This window comes from Centrocercus urophasianus, unplaced genomic scaffold (assembly GCF_019232065.1).
Source record: "Centrocercus urophasianus isolate 14NV4802_14NV808 unplaced genomic scaffold, USGS_Curo_1.0 seq_29, whole genome shotgun sequence".
In the NCBI taxonomy this organism is placed as follows: Eukaryota; Metazoa; Chordata; class Aves; order Galliformes; family Phasianidae; genus Centrocercus; species Centrocercus urophasianus.
Window position 1 is genome coordinate 8,131,100 of NW_024884855.1, and position 27,824 is coordinate 8,158,923.

At 47.8% G+C, this 27,824-nt stretch overlaps 1 protein-coding gene across 1 annotated transcript in view; it reads left to right on the forward strand.

Moving 5' to 3' along the window:
* The window catches only part of CACNA1H (calcium voltage-gated channel subunit alpha1 H), a 200,406-nt gene that overhangs the window by 82,015 nt on the left and 90,567 nt on the right, over nt 1-27,824 (forward strand). The window contains exons 3-7 of the mRNA XM_042827689.1: nt 9,988-10,099; nt 10,954-11,087; nt 14,874-14,971; nt 18,042-18,201; nt 25,227-25,542. Of these exons, the coding sequence (XP_042683623.1) occupies nt 9,988-10,099; nt 10,954-11,087; nt 14,874-14,971; nt 18,042-18,201; nt 25,227-25,542 (820 nt within the window). The remainder of the gene's footprint in view (nt 1-9,987; nt 10,100-10,953; nt 11,088-14,873; nt 14,972-18,041; nt 18,202-25,226; nt 25,543-27,824) is intronic.

A 27,824-nucleotide genomic window follows, 5' to 3' on the forward strand; every position in this document is an offset into this window, starting at 1 on the left:
TCTGCCCCACAGTGTACCTGACTGCATAGGGACCCTGCATTGCTTCGTGGCATTGCCATCACCCGCCCAAAGCAAAGCTCCTCCTGGCCCTCATGATGAAGGTCTTTTGCATCCTGTGATTCTTGTAATTTGGGGTTTTATTACGTTGCGACCATGGGACATGGAGTTATTTAAAGCAGTAGACAGAAATTCACCAGCTGATCATACAGCTCGTTTTAAAGTTGAGCTAATTTAAATGTCAATCTAAACTGCCCCTTGAATCAAAGCTGCTTAAATTATTCTGGAAAATAATTACCCCTATTCATCAGAAGAATGTGCCATGGATCCAAGTATAACATGAAGTGTGTTTGATTGGGGATTTCATTTTACTTTCTCCTGGTTTTTTTTTTTTCTCTTTTCAGTATTGCAGTCAGTTAAAAAACAAAAAAGAAAAGGGAAAAGGACAAGAAAAGGCTCTCTGCTCTGCCAGCTCCTTGCAGGAGTTACCCTTATTGTACCCAATGCAATGATTACAGGCTGCTGGGCAGCCCCTGCCTGCAGCAATGGTGATACACAAAGACTGCAGCAATGGGACCGAATCCAGCACCTGTCAATGCCCTGCTCCATGGTGAAATTTGTTTCCTCCTCTAAACAAACCTTCTGTCCCACGTGCCTCCCTGATTTTTACCTTTCTATTAACATTTCCCAATTATTCAATGCTTTCTGGCAGGGTGACATTTGGTATCGCTGTTTATTGACCCTGGGGACCGTGGCATTGACATTACTGCTGTGGAGTGACATTTACATGGACAGCAGCATTGTATTGATATTGATAGTGGCAGCCAAGTGGTAACATTAACCATGTGAGGCAAGAAGGGCAGTTTCTGTTATTAATGCTGATACGCTTCCAAAAGCTTGCTTGAAGGAATTTCGAGCAGAGTTTTGCTGGTCTTGTGAGGTCTGCAGGGAGTCAGTCCTGCACTTGGAATCTGCAGAGGTGGGTTCGGTGCCTCTGTTCCTTTTGATTCTCCTTCCCCAGCGTAGAATTGATCTGTGTGGGGCATTAGTGGAGAGCCAGGCTCATCTGGCTCTGCCTGCTGTTTGCTGCTGAGGGTCGTTGGGAGGCTCACGTGGGGTAATTGGAAAATTTATTCTCCAAAAGAGTGTTCAGGTGCTGGCACTGTTGCACAAGGAGGTAGTGGGGTCACTGTCCCTGGAGGTGATAAGAACCATGGAGATGTGGCACTGAGGATGTAGTGAACAGGCATGGTGTGATGAGTTGAGGTTGGACTTGGCGATCTGAGAGGGTTTTTCCAACCCTGATGGTTCTTGTTATTCTATGAATGTGCCCTCAGTCCTGCTATGAGGCACCATGCTTGGTCTGTGCTCATCCCATCCCACAGACCAGGTTGGCAGAACCTGGTCAGCAGGGTTTGGGTTTCGATCCAATTTGAGACAATCCCATGCTGGGTTGTGGGGCTGGTGCTGAGCAGAGGGAGACCTCCCGAAATTCTTCTCAACCCCTGTGCCTTTAGCAACCTGTTATCCCCAGAGCTATTGGGCTGCAATGTGTCTTGTTTCTGTCCCACACAGCTGTGCCTGAGCTGAAGCAGAGGACAGAGGAAGGAAAAGCACAGCTTTTTCTCTTACAGCTTTTTTTATCCTTTAGCCTTTTGTTTGCCATTAGCAACCTGCAGGAAGGTTTGGGTTTGGTCAGAGCAAGACAACGTTTGCCCCATGCAGCATGACTGCTTGGAGGTTTGCAGTTCCTGTTGGAGGGAATTCCTGCCCAGGACAGCAAGCACAGGGGTTATGTGCTATTGGGATGCTCTTGCTCTGAGCAACTCACTCAATAATCTTGGCCTGAGAGCCACATTCCCACATGGGAGGTCTTGCTAAGAAGTGCTGGCTATCAGCCCAGCAGTGCACACTGTCCTGCTGTCCCCATTTGGATGGCACCAGTTATTCTGTCCAGGGGTGGCTCGGATGGTGTGTGAGCCACCTAACACCCACTGGGACCTATGTGTATCTCCCAGGGCTGTTTTGTGTCCCCAGAGTGCCACTGCAGGGCTGCAAGCAGGGCTGGCAGAAGGTCTGCAGCCCTCCAGCCTCCTCCTGCGCTGACATTTCCCGTCTGTAAAAGGAGATTTTTCTTACCCACCACACGGTGCTTCTGCAACGTTTAATTTATTTGCTTGCTTTCTCTTGTAAAGCATTTCTTCCTTGGCTGGAGATATGACACAGAAAACAAAGTCATCCTCTTCTCTCTGTGTTCAAGGTTGCAGCTGAGTTCACTTCCCCAGGACAGCGCTTTCTGGGTAGGAAGCAGCACAGCTGGGCGCAGGCTGGAAGCAATGCCTTTCCCTATAGGGACCTTTGCAAATGGGATGCAAAGGTGAAGTGTTTCCATGGGAATTGCAGCCCTGGAGCTGCTTCGTCTTCACACTGAGTTTTTTCCCCAGGAGGACTTGGCAACACCTGGCAGTGCCCTGCAGTGACAGCTCTGGCTTACGGGCACTAAGGGCACGAGGGCACAGAAGGCTGCTTTCCCTCCTCCTCTAGTGAATTCCCCAGGATCCTGGGGAGAACAGAGGAAGTAATGCTCAGCTCAGACCTGTCAGAGCTGTGGGCATTTGCTCTGAATCCACCCACGTGTCCCTCTGTGGGAACAACACTTTTGCCAGAAAGCAAGCTCCAGAAAGCCAAAGCACTGCTGCCCCATAGGATTCAGCAGGTGGGTGGAGAGCCCCATCCCACCCCCTGTCTGCAGCCCCCTCTGCACAGTGCTCAGCCAGGGTTCAACCCGGCAGCATCCTCCAAGCATCCCTCCGTTGCCATGACACTCAACCACCCCCAAGGATGCGGCTGCAGCTCTCTGCCTGCACTGACCCTCTTCCCCCAGGATCCCGGTGGCTCACCCACACACCCATCACTCTCAGGCAATTACCTGCTCTGATTGCTTGCCGCCGAGATGGGTGCTTATGTGTATTTTAATCAAGTGAGTCACGCAGGCAGAGAGGACCAGGCACAACAGTGTTTCAGCCCTTGGCTCCTTGTTTGGGAAAATGATGGCTGGGAATATAGTGAGCATGATATGCTCCCGTTTTGGGAGCTTGAGTGGATATGGTGGGTGAGCAGGTTGGGATGTGTGCATAGAATGTTTGTGTGTGTTTAGGGTGAAGCAGGTGTGGTTCGATCTCCATCCTGGCCCTGGGATCTTTGTAAATGGTCCATCGGGAATAACAGCCTGGAATGACAGAGGTGTTTTGCCATGAGCTGTGGGAACAGCAGGAAGGAGCCCTCCTGGTGTGCTCCTGCTGGCACTGTGCTTTGCTCCCAAGGCCCATGGAGCGCATCCATCAACGTCAATTCAATCGATACAACCTTATTTCCTCCCAGGGCATCCCACAGCACTTCAGGATGCCCCAATGACGTGCTCAGTCCATTTGCTGTCATCACCCTGGACACTGGCAGGCACTAACGTTCTACAGCTAGCAGACAGGATTTGCCCCATGCATGTGGCAGTGGGCGATGTGGTTGGAACCACATCTTTTTGATTTAAGAGGAGAGGTAATGTCTTCAAGTTGCACCAGGAGAGGTTTAAGTTGGATATTAGGAAAAATTTCTTATCTGAAAGAGCAGTGAAAAGTAAACAGGGCCAGGAAGGTGGTGGAGTCACCATCCCTGGAGGTGTTTCAGAACTGTGGAGATGTGGCACTGAGGAACATGGGGATGGGTACAGTTTGGGGATCTGGGAGGGCTTTTCTTACTTTAATGGTTCTGTCATTCTGTACAAAAAGACACTGTTTAGCGAGAAACATTTTTTGGTGGTACAGTTGGACAGTTGGCCTGGATGATCTTGGAGGTCTTTTCCAACCTTGGTGATTCAGTGATTTCCCTACTTGTTTGAGACCTAGGGAACGCAGGGCAGGGATGCACAAGGCAGGAAGGAGCTGTGTTACGACCCCGGTTTCACTCTCTGAAAGCCCCAAGGATGGAGGTCAATTTTGCATCCATCATGCACCCCTCAAGGTGTTTTCCTGCCCATGTCATCTTTCAGCTGGGAGTTTAATCCCCCACTGCTGCACACCCAGCTCATAACAGCCTCCAAGCACCACGACAACAGGCAGGGAAATGGAGCTGTCTGACAAATGACACATGACAAGGACTTAGAGTTAACTGCTTTTAAATTCATTATGGCTCCAAAAGATTGGCTTGAGCAAGGTGAATGATTTAAGGTGCATAATGAGATGGATTTATCCTCCTTTTACTGCCAGTGAATGATCTGTGAACAAGCTTTGATCTCTGCACTACAGCTATTACCAAGATTTGTCAGCACAGGGGGGGTTATTTGAGGACTGCTGCTGCCCATTCTCAGCAGTGGCTCAGTGGATGCGAGCAACCCTCCTGATGGGACGAGTGCCAGCTTCTTGGTGTTTTCAGAGAAAATGCCTTTGGTGCAAACGCATTTCCAGTGAACCCACCATGCCAAAACCAATGTGGGGTTGTTGAGATGGCACTGTGCATCCATGCTCTTCAGATTGCTGTATGCAGAGCATCCAATGATGCCAAGGCTGGGAGCTGTGCCTAGCATCAGTGCTCCCGATCTCTGGCTGCGAATTATCCCCACGCGGGGAGAGAAAGGCACGTCCTACAGCAGTCACTTGGCTTTCACACGTGTTGCTCTGCGTCCTTTTGGTGTCTCGTGATTATTTCACGTTTTGTAACAAACAAATGGGGTGCAGTTGCTCCAATAACTCAAGCTAATGCTTTCTTAAACAAGAATTCCCTGTGGTCAGCCCATCTCCAATGACATGTGCGAACTTGGTGTCTTTGAGGCTGAAATATTGCTCCTGGGCTGTGTGTTTGTGGTGCTTTTAGGGAGGTATATGTTTCTGAAGTGCAGCTGCCTCGTTTTGTTCTACAAGTCATAAGTAAATGAACTACAATGATCCAGTGCAGTATGAGCACTAAAAATAGCTTTAATCAATCAACTTTTTAAAAACAAGAATGTTCCTAAAAATTATGCCAGCCCAAGCCAGCACACCCCCCTGGGATTTTTGTTCTGAGTCACTTTTCTCGCAGTTCCTTTCTTTCTTCCCCTTCATTTTTTGTTCCTGCTCCTATTTACCAAATACCATTTGAGTTTGGACTGTTTTCCATTGCTTAGAATAAAGGACGAGGTGGATATTGCAGATTTTTAAAGCTATTTTTGTCTCTGGTTGCGTGAGGTGATGGGAAGTGGTGTTCCCACAGCTTGCTGCTATTTCCCAGGTTGGATGGGGCCATGGGCTGCCTGACCTGGGACCCATGTCAGGGGTGGGGCTCAGGGGGCTGTAAGGACTTGTAGTGGGAATGCTGAATCAGGGTCTGAAGCAGTGATTGAGCACCTGGTGGGAAGGCAGGGCCAACCCAGGGGAGCTCAGGTGTGTGCAATGCACCTGAATGACTGGATGGGTACAGCCAGGATCCACCCCATCCCAAACCTCATTTAAGGCTTGGCAGTAGAGGTAGGAGTATCTCTTGCTGGAAATCCCTGCCTACCTGAGGCCTTTAAAAGGTAAGCAGCTCTTTTTCCTTGGTTTCTGTATCTGTGGCTGCTGCATTTGGGCTTGTTCTCATTTGCTGTAGCTAAAGACTGCCATCCTGATATTATCATCCATTATAGCGTTACAGGACCCTTCCAACCCATTCTATGGTTCTTCAACCCAACTTATTTTCTCATCCTATAGTTCTGTAATCGTTAAGGTCTCTTCCATCCCAACCGTTCTACAGTTCTTTGATTCCTGTAACCATTTCACTGCTCCAGAGCCATGCTGCTGTCTCCTATGGTAGCTGCTTTGTATGCGCCATCCCAATGTATATCCACATGGTGGGGACCGAGCATCCTAACCTCCCCAAAGTCCTTTGCCAGGGATGGATGCTGGGCTCGGCAGCTTGCGAGCAGCACCTTGGCTTCCAGCTGGCCTTGTTACTGAATGGAAAGTAAGTCTGTGGAGTTGCAACACAGGAATTACATCCCCAGGTGCATTGCATACTCAGCTCTCCAAGACTGCTCTGAAAATCCTCATCCCACAAATGTGTGTGTACATATATATGTGTATGTGTATATTTAGTGCATTAGTCACATTTTAGATTGTAAAAGCTGAAACTTCAGTTGGCTGCTGCTTCTGTAAACATATGTTCTCCTTGTAACTATAACTTGGCTTTTATTGCTGTGTGTTATTCCTCAGCATTGTGTGCAGTATGTGCAGGTATGGTAACAGCAATAATCGCAATGCCACCAGATCCAGGCCTTTAAAATAATGGGTTAAGTCTCCAAAATCCCCTGACTGGCTTAAAAATAATAAGATTATGGGAAAACAGTAAGGACGATGAGCTTGTCTCACTGCTTTGCTGGTGCTGGGTACTGGGCTCCCACTGCTCTATTGTGGTTTGGGGCCAGGGCAGCTTCCCCTGCCCCTGGGGTTAGGCAGCACTTGCTTCATCATGAGGCTTGGGATGGAGCAAGGAGCTCTATGGCACTGCTGTGACACTATGGTTTTATTGTGTTTATTGCAGAAATATTTCTAAAATTCAAGGGATGGATGGTAGAGATTATCTTAATGGTGAGGCGAGGGAGGAGAAGAGCAGTGTGTGAGGGGATGACTGAGCCCTTCCCATGCCCACACCTGGAGTTTTCCATGTTTTTGGTTGTTTTTTTTTTTTGTTTTTTGTTTTTTTGTTTGTTTGTTTGTTTTTTTGTTTTGTTTTGTTTTGTTTTTTGAGGAGAAAGGCACTGAAATGCAGCCTGGGGCTGCAGACTTGGCAGTGAACCTGGGCAGCTTTAATGTGAGTATTGAAAACATTGCTTTCTGGTTAGACAAGCATTTTCTTTTTTAGGCCTTTCATTTTTCTGTTGAAGGAGGCTTCCAGATTTTTAAAGGAAATATTAAGATTTTGGCCTGCAGGCCAAGAAATCCCTTTATAACACTGTGCAAATGTGTAAGTACAGTGAAGTCTCCCAGAAACAGGAACTCTCCACATCATTTTGCTGGACGAAATGCATGCAGCAGAGATCCAAGTTGCATCACTGCTGCTCATTCTGCACTGCACCTCTCTTTGTGCCAAGAATCAGAAGTTTATGGGGCAAGGAGCTGGGAGAGGCTGGGTTTGTGTTTGGGTTTTTCAATGAAGCAGAGTCATTCATTTCTACTTCTTTGCTATGGGGCTGAGGTCAGCTGTGTGTTGACGTGAAGATGTGGCCATGTTGGGGCATCTTTGGGCAACCAGCACTCTCCAACCTCAAGCCACTGCTGGTGGTGATTTGATAAAACCCCATGAAAGCTGCTGGTGTGCACCAGCCCCTGAACTAGCAGCAGGTGGTACCAACACGAATAATGGGGCAGGGCCTAATTTCTGTGCTGCCTCTTGTAAACACAGGGTTAGATTTTAGCAAAAGGGCATGTGCAACTATGTGAGCTTGGCCCAGATTCGCTTTGGATGCTGTTATCCTGGAATGTGCAGCAAAGGATGAAACACTGAGCAAATCTTTTGCGATGACTGCCTCCAGCGGTTCATCTGCATCTCCCCTTTGCATCTTTTCAAGCCTGAGAGTCACGAAGTTGGCTGCTTCTGAAGGGGATGATGCTGGAGCAGTGATATCTATGGTAGCCTGGGGTACCAGTTTTGCAGTCAGAAAACTGGCTGGGGGGCTCCAGGGGGCTCTGGCTGGCCAAGGGCTGAGTCCCAAAGCTGGGGGCTCTGCTAATGTTAGCAGCAAGGAAGCAGGGAGTGAGCTGAGCCTTGAATATCTGCAAACCAGGGGGAGGGAGGATTAGTCCCATTAGGGCAGAGCTCTCGGGGTAATCCTGCTTTCAAATTAGGGAGCAAATCGCCATCATTAATCTGATTCAAAATTAAGTAGGGCAGGGACTTAATGCTTCCTCCTCCGCTACATTCTCCCACCAAAGCAGAGCTACTCCCCACAGCTCCTCCTCAGCCTTTTCTTCCAAAGTAGCCAAAGTTCTTCTGTCTTCTTTCTTGCTGCTGCAGCTTTGCCATTTGGAGGAGGCTGACCCTGGCTCACAGAGTGATTTGGCACCAGGGTGAGAAAGATCTGAGCAGCAAACAAACTGCCCGCACTCCTGAAGTCTCCATTCGGCAGCAGTTAAGCCTTCCTGGGGACAGGCTTTTCTTTGTTTTATCTGAAAAACTCCATTCTGATGGAGTGTGGCTGTCAAAGCCAGTCCATGCTGTTGATTCACTTTTGACTAATCAGTGTTTTCTAATGGAAAACAAAACCTAATTCTTGTTTGGCTTTGCTGAAAACAGAGGTTGGGATGGCAGAGAGCAGACTGAGAGCAGGAACAGAGCAAGCAGCCCATGTTGGACAGTGATTCTGAAGCCTCATTCATTCTTGCTGTAGGGAAAAGTGCAGGTGATGTGAGCTCAGTGTTTCCCCATTGCTGTTGCAGTGGAGGAGCAAGGCTGGAGTAAACAGATCCTTATGTTCTCCTCCAGGGGAAGCAGACCTCATTCATCAGCATGCTACACAGGTTTTACTCGTTTATGGTTCAAAATCCATATGCTTTTATTTCTTTCTTTAAAGAAAAAAATAATCCACATATGTAAGTGGAATGAATGCGGCTGCAGGCACCCTGGGAACAGTCCAGGAGCTGTGTTTACAGGGATATCCACACGAATCCCATCAAGCAATGCAAATACTGTAAGTAGGACGTGGCCATGGGTGAGGATTTGTTTGGGTCTGACATGAGCTGTTCTCTCTGTGGAGCAGGATTACTGCTCTGCTCCTAATTAGCTGAGAGGAAAGGGGAGCCAGACAGCCCCTAAAAATGTCAGAAATCAGAACAAAGTCAAAGGGAGAGAGGAATTAAAACAGACCAGTGCTGGTGCTGCTGCAGACACGAGTGCTCTGGGGCTGTGGCCAGAAGCTCACCTGCTCCAGCTCCCATCGAGGGAGCCCAGTTTTGTTTGTTTCAGTTGTTTGGTTTATTCCACGTGTGTCCATTTTAGACAAATTCAAAGAAGGCAGTTTTTCGTTATCAGAAATGAGACAATGCCTATGCTCTTCCCTCTCCATGATCCCTCACTGGTGTGTTTGAAAGCATAAAGGTTTATTCGTACACAGGTGTTTCCAATTATTTTCCCAAGAACAGTTCTCTCATTCATCTTTAATTCGTGAAACTCCTGTTTAGTTCCCCAGAACCTTTTTTTTTTATTTAATTATTTTTAATAGTTATACCAACAGCAGTAACCATAAGCTCTGGGCCTGTTTTGCAGTGATGCAAATCACCACTTATTGTGCTGTAAGTATTAATGTTGAACACTGGTGGATCCTGCAAGACAATGCAGTCTTTTTTTTTGGTGACTGTGGTGACAGCCTTGAACCCTTTCCTTCCCTAAAGCTGTGCTGAGCACCCTGTGCCTTACATTCCATGTTGCAGCATGCCAGTATGGCTGGCCTTGCCAAAACTCGTCCTGGTCATGATGGCTTGGCTTTGCTTTCGTCTTCAGTCATGGTGCAGAGCTTAATTTGGACTCCATGAAGCTTAAAAACTGTGCAGGGGAGAGATAGCTGTGTTACAATGCCATTCCTTTGGCATGAGATAGAAATAAGGGAAGCAGCCCTATGGATTGGAGCAAGGAATGGGTTGCAAGCTGTTTTCTGGTGGTGATGATGCCTGAATTCACTCATTTTGTCTTTCTTCATCTGGCAATGACAGAGTTAATGCTATCAAACTTTTGGGGTGGTTCGGTGGTAAAAACCCTTGAGTTCTGGAAATGAGTGCTGCTATGGAAGGAGGACAGAGGGCTGCCCTCGGCATGCACAAAATACAGCAGGATGGTGGAGTGCAGGACTTTGGGTGGACTTCAGATTTTAGCAAATCTGGGATGCTAAGGGGTGTTTTCAGTTTGTGTGATGAGCTTAGGGTTTGTAACGTGTAAGTTGTGCGGTTCCTAGGCTTCCTATTGGCAATGCATGTGTTCCTTAACGCCTCCTCTCACCTGGTTCGAGCACGTCAGCATGCTGGTCATCCTTCTGAACTGTGTCACCCTGGGCATGTTCCAGCCCTGCGAGGACGTGGAGTGCCAGTCAGAGCGCTGCACCATCCTGGAGGTAAGGCTGGCCCTGAGCTGGGACCCATCATGTCCCCAGGATACCCAGAAAGCCCTACACGTGGTGGTGGTTTCTGCAGTCAGACACACTTGGGCATTCACTGTCACCCTGACACGTGGTAGTGCAACACACTCAATGCATTTGAATCTCTCGTGTACCTGCTGCTTTAATTCCTTCTGAGTGTCCCAGCATTACAAGGAGGAGACTGGGATCCTTCCCAGCAGCTCCTTCTCCTTTCAAAGCCTGGTACTGGCTGAATGATTACAATGTATTGAGTGTATTTGTGAAAAACAGAGTGTTATCCCAGAGAGTTTGCAGGCAGAAAAGGTCTGTGACTAAAGCCATTGCTATTTTGTGCTGTCACAGCTTGCAGGAGTTAACAGAAGCCAAAATATGAGGTAGAAAAACCTTAACTCCTTTATAGTGACATTTGGATGCTAATTATTAAAAGAAGTGAAATAATGGAGTGAAACTGTAGTTTATCAAGGGATAAGGTAATATCCAGAGAAGGTGCAGCTCACACAGCCATGCGAATGGACATTGGTGTACAATGGGAACTTGGCTTCCATGTGGGCACTGTCATATTTACCAATAATCCACCTAGGCCTTCAAATGGCAATGCCAGAGACTAATGCTCATGCTTTACAGGCAACAGACCGAGCACGAAGCTATGCCCAGGGGTTGCCATCACCCACCACGTGCTGTAGGTCGTATTTCTGAGCTCAGCAGGTGGCACTTTGGTACCACTGCCCAGCCCTGCAGCCTCTGCCAGGATAAACAGTGCCTCTGCTTTCCCTTTCCATGGTAAGAGAGCACAGCAGAACTGACTGTAATAATCTTTTACTGGTCTCCAGGCATTTGACGACTTCATTTTCGCTTTCTTTGCGGTGGAGATGGTCATCAAGATGGTGGCTCTGGGGATCTTCGGGCAGAAGTGTTACCTTGGAGACACGTGGAATCGCCTGGACTTCTTCATTGTGATGGCAGGGTCAGTAACAAAACCTCATAAAGTTGCCTTTGACGTGAATGCCAGAAAACGCCAGGGAACCCAATCTGTAGGTTGTCCTGGCTGGTTTTCATTACATCTTGTGTATGATTCCCAGCTCCAGCCAAAACCAAGTCCCATAGGTCTCATTTGGTTTAACCTCTGGCAATCACACCAGGTTATGGAGTGCAGCGTGGCTGTCAGGGCAAAAGCCTTTGAGTTGCCAGTAGGGATCCTCTGGCCAACGTCAAACCAGGTTTGTGCTGATCTAACCCAGTGCTCACGGTAAGGTTTCCATCTTGAGAAGGGATGGAGAAAGCACAGGGCAGCTCAGTCCTACTCCTGCCACGTGGTATCATTAGAATGAGACAGAGGCAGAAATTAGACAAACAAGGGGAATAGAGCCTGAAATCTGTTTCAGAAGGTTGAAATCCCAGTGCGAGAGGCTCTCCAGAAGTTGACTAGCAGCTGCTGTTGCTGATCCTCCCAAATTACGAGTGCATGCACATGTCTCCAGTAAACTTCTGTTGGTTTATGTTTATATACCGTCTCTCACAGCTGCTTATTTGTGTAGGATGTGTTAATAAATAGATACAGTTTATTTGTGGAATCACCCCAGGAAGATCTGTCTGCTTTTGACATCAGCTCCTGCAAAATTGGAACTGTGTGAACTGAAAACTTGGCAAGTCTAAAACTTTATTCTATAAATAGATGGATTTTAGAAACTCCAGGCTCTCTTACCTGCTCAGTGTACCCTACGAGTGGATAGACTGCTTTAATGACAAAGCTCTGCCTTATTTCTGAGTTCCTGGTTTTATAATGACTAGCCTGGGGTTAATTAGAACATTCCTGTAATACGTTGAGCCATTTTTACCCTTACATTAGCAATGTACAATCTTAATTGCTCTTAGAGAGTTGCATTTTCATCCACGTTATTTGTCTGGTGTACAGCTTGGAATGGCCTTACAGGCTTGAATCAGACAGGAGCCCTCCTGAGCAGAGCTGCTTTGAACCAGTGTGAGGTTTCAGCCTAGGGAAGAACAGCAAGAACAACAGCAGTCATTGATAATAATTTTTTTCTTTTTTATTTTTAATTTCCCAAGCTGCTGCAGCAGCATTTGAACATTTAGTAGAAGAGTGGGGCTGTGACTGTGGGGGAAACGTGGGGTCAGAAACGTAACGTTCATAACCAACGCACCAACAGGACCCTATGCTGAGCTCTCCTGATGGGCAGGCAGAGCCATCAAACAGGTCATGGCAGTGTACTTGAGTATATTTGGGCCATATAGCAAGGAACACACAGCTGGAATAACAGGTGCTTTTTCCAAAGAGTGGATGGCTGTGTTGCAGTTCTTATGAAGCAGTTCTGATAAGAAGTGCTGCACAGAGCTGCCTGCATTGTTTGTCCTATTTGCTGTCCTTAAATAAGCTGATTTGGCTGACAAGCAAGTGTACCAAAGAGAAAGGAGGGTGAGCAGGGAAACTACAAAATAAACATATCTTCTGCCTCTAGCAACAGATTGTGTCTGAAGTTTGTTCCAGCACTGAAAGCCCTTTCATGTTCTGCTTGCCTGAGAAATGTACCCTGGAAAATTTCAGAGCAAATGGAGCTCACAACCTCTGGGTCTGTCCAGAAGCCAAGTTGAAAGCATTTCCCAAGCATCAAAAATGCTGTCTACAAAGGCTGAAAGCAGAGATGTTTCTTGTGCATCCTTCCCTGGAGGTGCTGCAGGCTCATGTGGTATGCTTTGGACATTTTTATCTTGACAGCTGGAGGAGTAGGAGCTGCTCACAGCAGCAGACAAAGGCTGTGCCTCTTTTTTCCCACTACCCAGAGGCTGTGGGGAATCACCTCTAGTCCATGCATATCCCTAACATCCAACTCCAGCAAGTTTCCATTGGAGTTTTCCAAGGTATCCTTGGCTGAAAAGTGCAATGTGCAATCAGGACCCCAAGCTTCTCCTTGGCAAAGGATCCTTGGACTTTTCCATGAAGGATTTTGCTGCAACAGGTCCAACCTGGAATCCGTCACTATCAATCAGGTGGATCAAGATGGCTACAGTGGGCAACTTGCTTTGAAATCCTAAGTGGAATGCCATGGAAATCCAGAATGTTGGAGTCAGAAAGGCTGTTTCCTAGGCCATACCCTGGATTATTTGTCTTTCTTCAGCACTATTGAAACTCCAAGTGTAGCCCCAGGAGCTGGCCCTTAAACAAGCATGTGGGTGCATGGAGCAGTCCGTATTCCTTTCACATGCTATTAGGAGTTCAAAAACTGTCTCAGTTACAGCAAAACCCACATGTTCAGTCACCTGATAAATCGTGTGTGTGTGCTGTGCTGGGACCAAGCCAGCCAGCAGGCTCAGGCTTCAGCTCTATGCACTGAGACAGTGCTGTCCCTATTCCTGCAAGGGCTGCTTCCAGTGCTGGCTCTGGGCCCCTCGGTGCAGGTGGGGAATGGCATCTCCACTGGGTGGTCCCTGCAGCCCCACTCTGGCTGCTCATGTTGGGTGTAAGGTCTGGTGTTGTGCTGTGTCTGTTCGTCATGCTGGGCTCAGTTCCTACATACAAGCTTTAAGGTGGTTTTGATTTATAAAGAAATGCTAACTGCTCCAGGGGGCAAAAAACCCACCCCTGGGAGGTTATCAAATAGCTAGCCCCAAGTCACTGCTGGGCACAGAGTAAGGTTCAAGGTGCAAAGTCGCCTCTGTGTCATAGCAGGGATTTTGCAAGGTGACACTGAGAAGCTTCTTTCCAAGGCAACAGAGAGGCAAGCATCTGGATATTCCCAGGCAAACTCAGCAGAGCGGAGCAAGGCACCAAATAAGAAGTGCAGGAGCACCCAGGTAGTGATATTACCAAGCAAGGCTGGCCCTAAACCAAACCCTTCTTCTCTGTTGCCTGAAATCCAGAAAGTATGGCAACTTTTTCTTGATGGTACCCTGGCTGGAGAATGCTTAACCTGAAAATCTCTCCACCGAAGCTTCTTCTGACAGCAGTTCTGCTTGTCTCCTGTATCTGTTGATTTTCTTATTTTTTTAAATGCTCATTCCTTATGGTATCCAGCAGCTTACTTGCAGGGTTCTACTGATGCTGTTATGTTATTTGAACAGACATGGTGAGAGATTTGTGATATATTTATAAGTGCTTCCCTGTAGTCAAACTCATAAATTGTAATTACAGCCGTGCTAACTAGCCATAACCCCATTAAAAAACAACACTACCCACATTTGCCACTCGTTGCTATAAAAGAAGAAAACTGACTAAACTTAATGTCCTTCCCAGCCTGGGAGAGAAATATTTATGTGAAATGGAGACGGAGCCTGAAAAATAAAATGTTCCTTATTCTTAATAATAAAATGAGAACCAAACTACTTCATAGTTGTTTTTTTGGCTTCATTATTCACACTTTGGTCATAGGAGGATGGATAAGCTGGTGTGAAAATGCACTGGGATGAGGGCAGGGGGTGTAGCATCAGAACATCTCATTGCTGTGGAGCTGTGCACAATGAGATAACAGCAAGGGTGAGCCATGGGGAGCCCCAGCTCTGTGTCCCTTATTTGCAGCTCCCTGTTGTGCCAAGTCCTGCTTGAACAGAAGCTCCCCAGGTGCATGCCCGTCAGCTGTCCATGCACCATGCTGCTTGCATGAGTGTCTGCAGCCCTTCGAAGGTGGGAATATCCATTATATCCCATATCAACAGCACATCAGGAGCTGCTCCCCCACCCCACAGCCTCCTGCTCGTGCTGCATCCTATGCCCTGACACCTCTTCTCTCTTTCCCTGCAGCATGATGGAGTACTCTCTGGATGGACACAACGTCAGCCTGTCTGCAATCCGCACCGTGCGCGTGCTGCGGCCGCTGCGAGCCATTAACAGGGTCCCAAGTAAGTAACCATCAGCATGGCTTTGGAGGGCTCAGCTTTAAGCTTTCTGATGTTCTCTTCTCTTGCTGCCGAGGGCAAGTTCATTGATTTTGGGTTGTGGTTTTTTTTTTTTTTAATGTGAAATTGGACGTCATTTATTATTATTAGTGGTGTTAGCAAAGGACAAGGGAGATTTTATACCTGGGATGCTGAATTTTTGTAGCTGATTTCTAGCATTTTTGTGAACTCTCTGAAGCAAGTAACTCCCATCTCCCACTAAATAGCGAAGTTCCCCTAAAGAAAGGGGAGAGATCTATTCTAGAAGAGATCTTCTTGCCTGGGATGGACTTGCTTTTTTCCTCTAGGTTATTTAAGGTCTCTCAGTCTCTTTGAGTTCAGGGTTTGAAACGTGGTATTCTCCATCGTTGGTAAAACACCATGAAGAAGGGTTTGCTGTCACGTAGTAGAAAATTGGGTTCATCCACAATAGGAAGTTCAAGTGGTCCCTAAATCCATTTTCGAATGGCTTCAGCTGCTTGTCTCCTAAATCCAATTTGACAGATGAACCAACAAGATGAAATAATTTCCTGCCATACCAGCTGTCTGCTGAGTGACCCTTGCAAGGCACTAATTTCATTGCTCTTCATTCACTTTCTAACCATGCTCTGCTCAACGCAAAATGCAGCAGCATTGCATGGAAATCATGCATGCTTCTCGCCACAAAAACATACATTTTGGGGTCTTTTTAAGAGCATGTTTGAATAACACACCCCACCAGTCATAGAACCATAGAATTAATTATAGAATCATGAAAGTTGGAAAAGACCAATAGGATCATCAGGTCCAACCAACCTTCCTGAGCATCCTGCTGGGATTCATTGCCCGTCACGTCGGCACATCCGCAGAAAGCACGGCAAACTTCCCTGGGTCAGTTTCAGTTCCAGTGCTTCAGACAAACATGCAGTTCTCTTTGTCAGTCCGATGTTGGAGCTTTGAAGTTTGTCTTTCAGGCTGTCTGCTACTACCCGTGATAGTGAGGTTGTTTTCTTTTGGTCAGAAGACAGGCAATAGGAAACCATCAAGTTTTGTTAATAGCTTATGGGATCAAACCCAAAGATTTAAGCCCATTTTTAGTGTTGTCCAGCGTGCCAGGCCTGGAGGATGGATAATCACAGATTTACCTGTTTATGAGACACCAGCTCCCTCCGCTTGGCTCTTTACTGCTGTCGCTGTTTCAGACTGATGCTGTAATCCAGAGCCTGCAGAGAAAGGACAGCAAAAACCTTCTGTGTCTTGGATTTTGAGGTTTCCAGCGATGTTCCGTTGCTGCTCTTTCATCCATAGGGATGCTCCAGCTCCAACAGGGGAATCACCTGGGACACCCCCACTTCTCAGTCTGTGCCCACGTCCTCAGTGGGATGCCATCATCCAGAGCGGTGTTTTCAGCCACAGAACAACACTGAGCAAATATGAATTATGGCTTGAGCTGGCACGCAGTTGCAGGGACCCATGAGAAATTGCCCAGCAATGTATCCCTGTGGTGCCTGGGCACTTTCCTGGGCTCCAGCCAGGGCTGCTAGCGCCGTGCTTCCAGGCACAATAAATTCACCCACGAAATTATTTTATTTTCATTTGTTAAGAAGAGAAAGGAGAACCCCAGCCAATAAAAACATCGTCTCTATTAGAAATTATTCCTTGGAAATGACTGGAAAAATACAATTTCTGCAATTTATACGTTTGGCAGGGGCTGTAGTTTGGGTGGTTGTTTTGCTTTTTTTTTTTTTTTTAGTAGTGGCTGCTGTTTTTTCAAGCCCATTTTGCTGCTTTATTTTTACTTTTCTGCTGTGTGGTTCCAAGCCCGTTTCACATGGAATGGGAACAAAAAGAAATCCTCTTTTCAGCCCAGGCAGTGCTCACGGAGTTTTCCCATGGCAGAGCTGTACTCTGCTGAGAGCCCCGAGCACCCAGATAGAGAGCAGATGGCTTCCATCTCCAGAACAGTGCCACCAAACAACCCAAAATACCAGAAGTAGCTGAGCGGAAAAACGTTGTCTGGCACACAGAGAGGAATTTTAACCGTTTTTTTTGTAAGATAGATAGGTGCAGAGCTGGAAGCATCGTGGTGCATCACTCCTCCTTTCACCAGGCCCAGGGGCATCACGGTATGAGCAGGAGCATTGGAAACTGGTGGTGAGCTGGAAATCAGTGGGGGGAAAAACAGCTCACATTGCTGTGAATGTGGCTCATAGAATCATAGAAATGCTTTGGGTTGAAAGGGATCTTTAAGATACCCAGTTCCAACCTGTGCTGTAGGCAGGAACACCTCCCTCTAGACCAGGTTGCTCCAAGTCCCATCCCCTCGTGGGACAGCTGATGGGCTGAGGAGCAGACCCCACACAGGTGGTGAAAGGAGTTTGCTGAACACTTCTTAGTGAGACAAAATGCTTCCAAGGGCGGCGGCAGTGTCACCACCTGACCCTGCAGATGCAAGGTTTGCCATCATGCTGTAAACCTGAGCCCTTCTCTCTGCCGAGCACTGGGCTCCTGATGTTCAGCTTCTTCTTTTATTCCTTCCTATGATTTAGCACTTGCTTTTGTCTGTTGCTCTTTTCATTATTCCTCCTCTCATCAATTATCTGCTGTTGAAACCAGAGCTGGTCACTGTCTCCAAGGCTCATTTAACCTCTGCCGTGCAGCAAGTCCTCATTCTCTTTTTATTCTGGCATTCTCTTTGGGTTTGAAGGTGCCCTGGGGCAGCACCCAATCCCTGCTCAGTCCATTCAGAGAGCGATGCCAGCAGCTGATGAGGACACAAAGGTTTGCTGCAGCCCTGCGAGCTTCAGTCACTGCTCCATCCTTTTATTTAAGCTGAGAATTCTTGCACAGAAATCAACTTGTCCCTGGCAGCACAGGTGCTGGGGAGCCCCTAATGTGCTTGCATGTATACAGAGAAGCCTCGCAGGGATTTGCAGGACTGAATGGAAAATCTGATGGGCACCCCCCAGTTCCTGTGCCCTGGCTGCAAGGCGTGGAGCATCCTGCTTGCCCCATCACCCAGTTCTTCTAACCTGTTTTCTCCTTCTCCCCCCAGGTATGCGAATACTCGTCACCCTGCTGTTAGATACTCTGCCTATGTTAGGCAACGTCCTCCTCTTGTGCTTCTTTGTCTTCTTCATCTTTGGGATCGTTGGTGTGCAGCTCTGGGCAGGGCTGCTAAGAAACAGATGTTTCCTGGACAGGAATTTGGCAACGTAAGTACAGCAGAAATCTCCTGTTCTTCCTTTCTCCCTTTTCCCTGATGGAGGAGCCCATTGTGCTGATGGTGGCACTCAGGGGGTGCTCAGAAGTGGCCCCCTCAGCACACCCTCTGAATCCCATTTCCCTCCTGGCACTCAGACACTGTTGGTTGCTGGCTGCAAGACTCCAAGTCCATCTAGCTGCTTCTTGTTGGCAGCTTTCTGAGGGTTTGCAGTGGCTTTCTCGTTTTTTCCCTGGAGTATGAAGGTGTTCACACCGTGTCCAAGGAAGCTGAGAACCCTGACAGGGGGAATTTTGAGGATTTAGACCAAACGAAAGCATGAGAGCACTGTGACAACTGCTGTGTTGGTCTGTGAGGAACTCCTGCAAAAAAGGAGGCATGCAAAACAAATCCTTGCAGAAAGTCTCCTCTTAGAGGCTGCTGAAGGCACCAGTGGCTCAGAGGTGAGGAAATGCCTGAAGGCAATTAACTGGGGCAGCTCCAGCTCTTCAAGAGGAGATAGGACCTCTAATTATGTCTGCCATCATCTGCTGCTTGCTATTGTATTGTCTTGGAAACGAGCAGGTATCATCCCTTGGATTTACCCTGGGTCCTGTTCCTGCCTCACACTGAGCAGTGTGGTGGCACAGAGCAGTAGCTGGATAGGGAGGGACCACCAAAGATCCTGCACCAGGAGTCTAAAATACTGTGTGATTTCCTGCGAAGTGGAGCTTTTAAAATTAATCACAAGATGATTGTTTGCTAAATAGAGACATTAAGCAGTCAAGAAACAGGCTGTTATGTAAAGGCTATTAGCAGCATCATAGGCACCACAGGATCTGTTTATCAGGGTCTTGACTGCTCTGCAGCAGTCAGGTTCCTTGTGATTAGCACTGGGAGATGTTTGGTGAGGCAGGAGTACTGTGAGATGTTCTCCTTCCACCTTCACAGCCCATCAGGAGCTTCAGAGAAACTCCAGATTAGCTCTGATGTTCTCACCCAGCCTGAAGCTGCCATTTGAGTCTGCTTTGCTGGGTAAACTTAAGATCATAGGAAACTAGCAGGCGTGGAGATAGTGTGCACTGATCCAGCTTTACAGTGGCCTTCATCACCCCAACAGTAAGTTGTGTAGGTGCAAAGGCATGGAGTGAATCAGGAGTAGTGTAACAAGGAAAGATGTGCACATGGCCCAAACTCACAGCTCTGTTTGAGTGTGAGTTGACTCACACTCAAACAAGCAGTTCCCACTGACCAGCAGTAGGATGCTAACTGCTTGCAAAGCAGCATGGAGATGCAAGCCCAGGGTTGGGCTGGAGAGGATCCATCACTTGCTCCATCCCTGTGCTGAGCTGCTGTGCTTGGCATCACTGTTGAGAGCCTTGACCATCCATTCCCTCCCAGGGAAAGCTGCCAATGAGAACAAAACAACATCCAAACCTTTAGGCAGGGGCTGTGGGATTAAAGTTAAGCTCTGGTTTTGGATAGAAGTAAACAGAGTGGAGCTCTGCAAGGAAGTAGGAATGAGATGCTGGTCATCTACTCTCATCTGCCAAGTCCTGCTAAATCCCAGTGTTGTTGTTCCCAGCCAGAAATAATGTTCACCAGTGCTCCAGGAAGCTGTGTGTGATTGAGGGTGGATGGTGCACTATGCTGAGCAGGCGATGCTTCTGGTTCAGGTTTTCTTGCAGTGCTGTGAAGGGGAGGACCTGAGTTAGGGGCAGGGCTTCTCGTGGTATTTGCAATGGATGTGTGAGGCTGTGACTCCCTGGCCAGAGGTGAACATTGTGCCTTGGGGGCTCCGGTGGTTCAGAGCCCCTTCAGCTCCTGGAGAGTTTGGTGGCCAGGCCGTTTCACTTAGCATCACGTGGCAGCAAGAATAGCAGTACCAGGATGGGCTCTGAGTGTAGGAGATTCCCAGCAGTAGGAACTGAAAGGGAAATTTCACACTGCTTTTGGGTTGGCCTGAGTTGAGAGTTGAGAGTTCAGCATGGATGGCAAAGGCAAGCGTGACCAGCAGTTTACCTGTAAGATCTCAGATCTGCTGTCCCCATGCAGCCCTTTTGGGTCCCTCCCGCCAGCAGGAGATGCTGCCATGGTCAATAAAGGATCTGGGTCACCCCCAGAGGGTTGTTGCTACTCCTCTTAACGTAACACTTGTGTGTTATGTTGTTATGCAGAGGAGCGTTTTCTTCCTTGCGGAGCCTTTCAGAGAGCTCAGCAGGTTGGAAGGGGGAGAGAGCTGTGAAGTGTTTTGTGTTTATCTAATGCTGCAGGACAATTCTAATGTGAGCGTTTTGGTCTTAATTAACTCTGTATCCGTTTGGTATTGTACTGCCTTTGGCTCCTTGGCTTTTGTAGACCTGTGCAAAGGCACACACAGCCCAGGCAGGCAGCTGGCAGTTTGAAAGATACTTCTGAGGGTTGCTTAATTGCTCCTCCCGGCATCTCTCCATGCTGCAGAGATGGGTTGGCAGCGGGGTTTCTTCCAGAACGAAGCCTCCCCTCAGAGGGAAGTGAGCTTGTTTGGTGCTTTCTGCCTTTTCTCTTTCCTCCTCCATTCCTCAGGAAGCTGAAGCAGGATTGTGTTCGGACCGTGCTCCAGCACTTAGGGATGATGCCATGGCAGGACTGAGACTGGGGCAGATGAGGCAGAAAGCCTCCTTTGATATGAGAGAAGATGGACTTTCCTGCTTCAGTGCTATCCTTCCTGCACATAAATGTGCCCAGGGAAATACAGCAAAGCTGCTGTAAGCCCAGAGAAAGATGCACGCTGGGCAGCTGGCCGAGAAAGGGGCGTTAATCCTTTCTAATGTGATAACAAGCTCCATTCTGGGGCTTTGTTTCTCATGACTTTTCCCCAGAGCACAAGAGTCTCGTGATTAGTGGATTCATTACCATTAATAAGTTCTTTGAACTGTGCCTGTTGGCAAAAACCAAGGCAGTCCAATTGACCTTTCGTGCACATGGAGGTAGGTGGTCTTGGCAGGGTAGCTGTGGATGTTGGGGATTCTCTCATTCCGCAACACTTCACTTCTCACTCCTGTTCTCTTCCTGTCTTTCCCCTTTTTGGTTTTGCCAGCACAACCTTCAAACAGGGAAACTAAAAGAAGGACTTAAATTTGCAGTGTTGGCTGCTGGTTGGGGTGTCCCTTCCCACTGCACTGTCTGTGCCACTATGGGTCCCTCCCCGCTGGATGGATGCTTATGATGTCCTGTGTCCAGGTAGACAAAGAAGGGAGAAAGGCTTGAAAAGGGCTGGGCAGGAACTGGCCCTGGTGCACTTGATGTTGATGCACTGCCTGTCAAGAGCAGGACTCTTTTAGTTTGTAATTTTTATTTATTTTTGGGGGTGTGGGGGATGTTGTAAAAATGAGGAAGGAAGAGAGAAGGGAAGATAAAACCAGTTAGCAGCAGAACCACACCAAACTTCATCCACCCTTCGCAATCAAGCTGTGCTTTATTTTCCTGCTTTTATTTTCCTCCCACAGTCACCAAAGTGTCGTTCTTTGCGTTTCTCCCCAGCGTCTGTGCCCAGATCTCTCTGCAGCTTATTAGATCACAGCCCGAGGCAGCGTGTCTGCAAGCAGCCTTTTCTCCTTCAGCCCAGGGCTTCCTACACCATGACTCAGAGGCCACATGCAGCCTCTGAGATCTGACTGGCTCACTGAGGGCCTTTCAACTTGCAATGTGTAGTGAATAGAGAGGCACGGAATGAGATGGGGTTTGGTCCTATGGCTCCCCAGCCTGGCTGCATTCTCCCTGCAACAAAACTGGGTGCATGGGCTCCCACAGAACCAGCTGGCATGTTGCTAGTTGTGTCCCTGCCCAGCTGGGCTGGGCACATCAGGAGGTTGGAGATCACCTCTGGAGGCTGAAATGAAGATGATTCATCCGGGTCAATGTACGTGCATTCCCTCCTGCAGCTGGGAGGGCAGTGAGCTGCACGCAGCACTGAATGCCATGTGTCACTGTGCCACGGTGCGAAAGGCAGCTCGTGGGGCTGAATGCTGTGTGTCGTTGTGCCACAGTGGGAGAGGCAGCTCTCAGGGGCTCGGCTGTGAGATCGGAGTAGAGCATCACACTGACGCATCAGCCCTTCTGTCTGAGCACTTCTTCCATGGGCAGTGTTCTTGGCACGGGCGTATGTGTGTCTGCATTTGAACACGAAACTGCTCCCGGGAAAGGAGCTTGTGCAGCCATAGCTGCTAATTACCCAATCATCCCTCCAGATGGTCCCTCTCCCTCTGCAAGTCCAGCTTTGCTCTGGGTAGAATCCTAATTATGCTGGCCTGTGAGCTGCAGCATGCTGAGCCTTCCTGTCCCTCCCGCTGCCAGCTGCCTTTCGCGATCGGGGAACTCCTGCTGCTGGTGTTGCTTCCAGGGTGGGGAAGGAAATAAGTTTTTGTAGAGTTTCACAGCTCCTCCTGGCTCTGGAGGAAATTTTCCTTTGTGATCAGTTCTAGTCTGGAGGAGTGTCATCTGGAGCGGCACATCCAGATCAAAAGGCATTGCTTTAAGTGAAACAAGAAAGAGCAAGAGATGTTTCCAGGATCACTCAGCCTTGCTGCAGGGATAGGAGTTCAATGCGTAGCTACAGGTGTGCAGCTTATGGGCTGTGAGACTTGCCTGTGGCTCTCCCTGCTGCAAGCAGCAGGTTTGAGCACTGGGAGCTGCCCAGCCAGAGCCAATGCTTTGGGTTTACATGATGCATCTCATCAGGATTTGATGAGAACTGCAGAGAGCTGCAGAACCTAAACCGGAGATCTAGTGCTTTGATGGGAAGGCACCATGTGAGACATCTCAGTATCTCTCCTGCTATTGCCTTAGGGACTCAGAGAGCAGCTTTGCAAGGTCCTGGTTTCTGCATCTGAATGCAGCCCCTCTGTACCCACTGAGGCCAAAACAGAGCTCCCTGCTGGTGGTGAGTCAGGAGAAGTTGCTGCTTGTCTTTTCTACTCCCTCTGTTTCTTCACTGAAGTTCCTCTGCTGTCTTTGCCTACAGGCTGTAGCAACTCCAGACACATCCCTGTGTCTCGGTGCCTTTTAATCCTTTGCTTCTCCACCATAACCCCCTCTGTGTGACAAACTCTTCTGCTTGGAGTGTCTGATCTTCCAGCAAACAAGGTGCTGGTGCAGTGCTCACCTTTATCTTCTGCTTGTTTTATATGGAAATTTCCTCCAAGTGAAACCGTTCTGTGGGCGGAAAGGAGAGGGCTGAAGAAAAAACATTTTTCATGTGTTTCTTCCTTGTCTCTCAAATCTAAGATACGGGGAGGCAGATTTTACAGTTGTGTCTGGGGGGAAATGGGAGTGTTGTGTGATGGGAGGTGAATAGCTGCTGAATGAGTTGTTATTCACAGCCAACAATGCCCAATTCTTCTACTGTGCTCCTCTTGCAGCTGGATGAATCTCAGCACCCATCTGAGGTAGTTCATTGATAGAGGAAAAGGTTGTTCAGGAAAGTTGTTCAGGGCTTATTTCCCTTGGCTCTGCCCTGCAGCAATTGCTCTCTCCTAAAGCGCAGTTGCTGAGTGACTTCACTCGGGGGTTATGGGGAGCAATTTCAGACCATCAGACAGAGTATCACTTGCTCAACAATCGTTAGAGCCGCATTTATTCAATCGTTGGGAACATTCAGAGCAGAATGAAAAAAAATACAGCTGTCCTGTCTTGAAGAATTACCTGCTTGTCTGCTACCCACATCTCGCTTGGTCATGTAATTTGTGTTGCTTTTTCCCCTATCTTCTTCTTGATTGTAGAGCACCTTAGATCCCCACCGCTCTGAACAGCAGATCTGCTGCTGGAGGTCTTCTCACCTTCTTGCTTTGAGCAATGCTTCAGCAGTGAGTGCTGATGTGCCCCACAAATGCTCGTCCATTGCCATGGAGAGGCCTGCATTCAGAGCACCACTTGGAAAAGGCACATCCCTGCCATGCTGCAATTAGAGCACTTGCTTATCTTCTCTCTAACAGAGCTTTATAACTTTATCCAGGCCAATTAAGTCAGCATCCAGTTCCCATTAATGTGGGCTTTTTCCTTCTGCAAGAACAGAAGGAATTTGAGATGCCCGTAGCTGCCTCTCTCCTTATTAAAGTTCAGCTCACTCATCCTGGAGACGTGCTGAGGGGGAAATTTCTTGGAAAGCTGCTTTGCCTTCGGGTCATCTGAAGCATGATCTGAGCATCAGAAGAGCTCTCTTAAAATCCTTAGCTGGGAACAAAAAGTTACCTGCCCTGGCTTGTAGGAAGTACTTGGGCTGCTTTTTTCCTCTCTTTTTACCACTTCATTTCAGCTGTCAGCCGTCTTGCCTCATTTGCTCACTTGGAAAACTCAGGCTGATATTTAACTGAAAGATCACTGGAGCCTTATACGATGATGTAAGCAAACAGCCTTACAGGCAGTGGCTGGGGCTGATGTCTCTGCTGTGGCTTCCTGTCCCCTGTCTGATGAGGTGGAAATGGGAGGAATTGGCATCAAGTTGCAGGGCTTTGGGATTTTGCAGGCAGAAGGGAGGCACTTCAGAGCGGTACAGTTGCTGAGACCTTGTCCTCCTACTGATAAGGTATGATCCAGACTCATAGTCTTACTTTTGGCCATGGAAAGAGGCAGCATAAGTGATGTTTCTGGCAGTTTTCATTAGTCTTGCTTCTCTTTGGTTGCTCTATATACTGAGGAGCAGGTGCTGGATCTGCACTGCATGATGGGCACTGGTGCTCCTGACTCCAGGGGCACAGCCTTGGAGGGGACACTGCACAGAGAAAAATGGTAATGGGGGGTGACTGTGTGATGGCAGCTGTCTTGTGGAGCTGCAGGAAGATTTGTTGATGTTCCGTGGATAGCAGCATTTCACAGAATGGTTTGAGTTGGAAAGGACCTCTGAAGGCCATCTGGTCCCACTCCCTGTGCTGAGCAGGGACACCCACAGCTCCATCAGTGCTCAGAGCCCCACACAGCCTGACCGTGGGTATGTGCAGGGATGGGGCACCACCACCTCCCTGGGCACCCTGTTCTCATCCATCTTTCCTTCTTCCCCTCCAGGACATATAACCTTACCTTCCTGCATCCGTACTACCGCACAGACGAAGCAGAGGAGAATCCATTCATCTGCTCATCCCATCGTGAGAACGGCATGCAGAAATGCTCCAACATCCCAACCAGGAAGGAGTACAAGGTGGAGTGCACCTTGAGCATGGACTCCTACACCCCAAGTTTATACAACCCTGACTCCAGCAGCAAGAATGCCTGCATAAACTGGAACCAATATTACAACGTATGCATGGCAGGGGATGTAAACCCACACAATGGAGCTATCAATTTTGATAATATTGGCTATGCCTGGATAGCTATATTTCAGGTATGATTCTCTAAAGGTTTCCTGTGTCTTTGTTTTGTCATCCTTTGCTTGGGAGGATTTTGATCAATACCTCAGTGGAGAAAGGAATTTGCTTGCCACCTGCATGAAGCTGCACATAAAGACACATAGAGTAAATGAATCAGACATTGTGCACCAATGCTCCAACAGAGCACTCAGAGAGAATAGGGGAATGGCCACTTTTCAGTGTTCTGGAAGAGGGGGGAAATGCTTCAGGCAGACAAAAGTCTGGCAAGTTTTGGCAATGCAGATTAGACCTGGATAAATCCTAAGAAGGAAATCTCTGAGAGTTGGGGTCCTTATTTATTGCTGCAGTATCAGGAAATGGAGAAAAATGTCCACATCCTTAAGCAAGATTTAATATTGTTCTGAAATGTAGCAGCTAGCATGATGGCAAAATTTGGGTCTGAATCAAGAGTTACGAGATCGTACTGGTTAGCATGGTATGCTGTGGGGAGGAGTAAATAACCCAAACAGACTATTCTGGCTAGAATTCCTGGGAAGGGATGTCTAACCATGTGGGGCTGGAGTCTGACTTGATCCACTCTTGTACAGCTCTGCAATGAAGACCACAGAGCTCCTGACTCAGGCTGGGGAAGATTTCACGGGTGGCAAATGATAAGGCATACTTCAGTAACCAGAGCATTTTCAGTGCATTTGTAGCTCTGGATCACTGCAGAGCTCATCTGCACAGTCCCAAGGCTGTGGTCTCGTAGGGCTGGTGGATTTGAAATGAGGTGTGTGTGGTTTTCAGTCTTTATTTTGCAGTTTGTTTTTGATACCGATTTCTTTGTGCTTTCAGCTACACGTCCTATTTTGTTTGGTTTTCCTGAAGAGCAGGTGACGTCTTCCTAAAAGAGAGACAATCTCCTTTCAGTTTTCTTAATGACAAGTAATTGCTCATTCACCTCTCTAAATTCCACTCCTGAATTTCCTTCTGGTTTCATATTATAATATGAACGTAATAACTTGTCATTTTATCTGAGAGCTGTGAAGAGGCGTTTGCTTGCTCTGAGCATCTTGTTTGCTCACACAGCAGCAAACCTCAAATTGCACCATTGCTGGTGTCAGGGGCTCAAAACCAAACCCAGAAGGGTTCAGACAGACCTCATACCTCTGTTATGCTGTTTTTAAAGATGCTTGGGTTCTCTCCTGGAATTAATATGTCACAAGAGAATCCCAGCTGGTAGTGAGTGCTACATGAAGGGAAGAGGGAAATCAAAGCATGAGTCTTAGGTGGGTCTTAGGCTGCACTTGCTTTCTCCTTCTGCTCTCACACAGATGATGATGTGTCCAGAAGGTCCTTTCTGGCTCCCACCACAGGACAGCAATGTCCTTTCTGGAGAAAAGGCAGAGGCCAGTGTGTTCAGGCTGCCTGTGCAAGTGCACTGAAATTGAGCAGGTGCTTCTCCAGGGTTCCTGCTTCCTTTGTGCTTCCTGAGCAGATTTGCAGGCAGCAAGCCTTCGTTTCACGTTGGTATTCCATTTCTCCAGCATGCATGGCCTGCAGATGTGCAGGTTTAATCCGCAGAGATTTCAGCTGGGGTCTTTGGAAAGAGCAGAGGGTCTGGCAAAGTTGGATTTTGTAGCTGTAGATCACTTTAACCCATGCCAACAGGTTTATGGATGAATTTAATGCCACTTAGGCCATCCAAATGCTAAAGAGTGTTTCCAGACAAACAAGGCTCTTGCATCTTTATTCCCTTGTCCTCTCTGAGTTTTCAGAATAGAAAATGAAAACAATATAACTCCAGGTAAAGTAGCAGCTGTTGGGAGTAAGGTGGTTGCTTAGCTTGGGTGTGGAAAGACTAAATCATTACTGCAAGAGGTTGGATGCTAAATCAAAACAATTGCTATAAGCAGAGAACATTTAAGAAGTAAAGCTGTTGAGTTGTGCTCTCATTACGTTTAATATTGAGGCTGGGCAGCACCAGGTCAGCAGTTAGATGAGGCCTCAGAGGAAGGAGTGCAGAAAGTAGAACTGACGGCTTTCGTAGCCTGGGAGCTTCCCTGTGAGATGCTATTGAATTACTGGGCAGAAAGCACTCTGCTGTGCTCTGAATGAGACAGATCCAATTGTCCTGAGCCCTTCTGGGGAATAATGAATACGTGGTACTTTGCAAGGGTTATGACAGAGGACTGAACCTCAAGGGCTGGCGAGCCTCCCGTTTGCATAATGGCAATCTTAAGACTCAGCTGGATAAAGCATCCCTCATGATTTATCCCAAATGAGTTTGAAATCTAGCACGGTTTAAGAGCTGTCA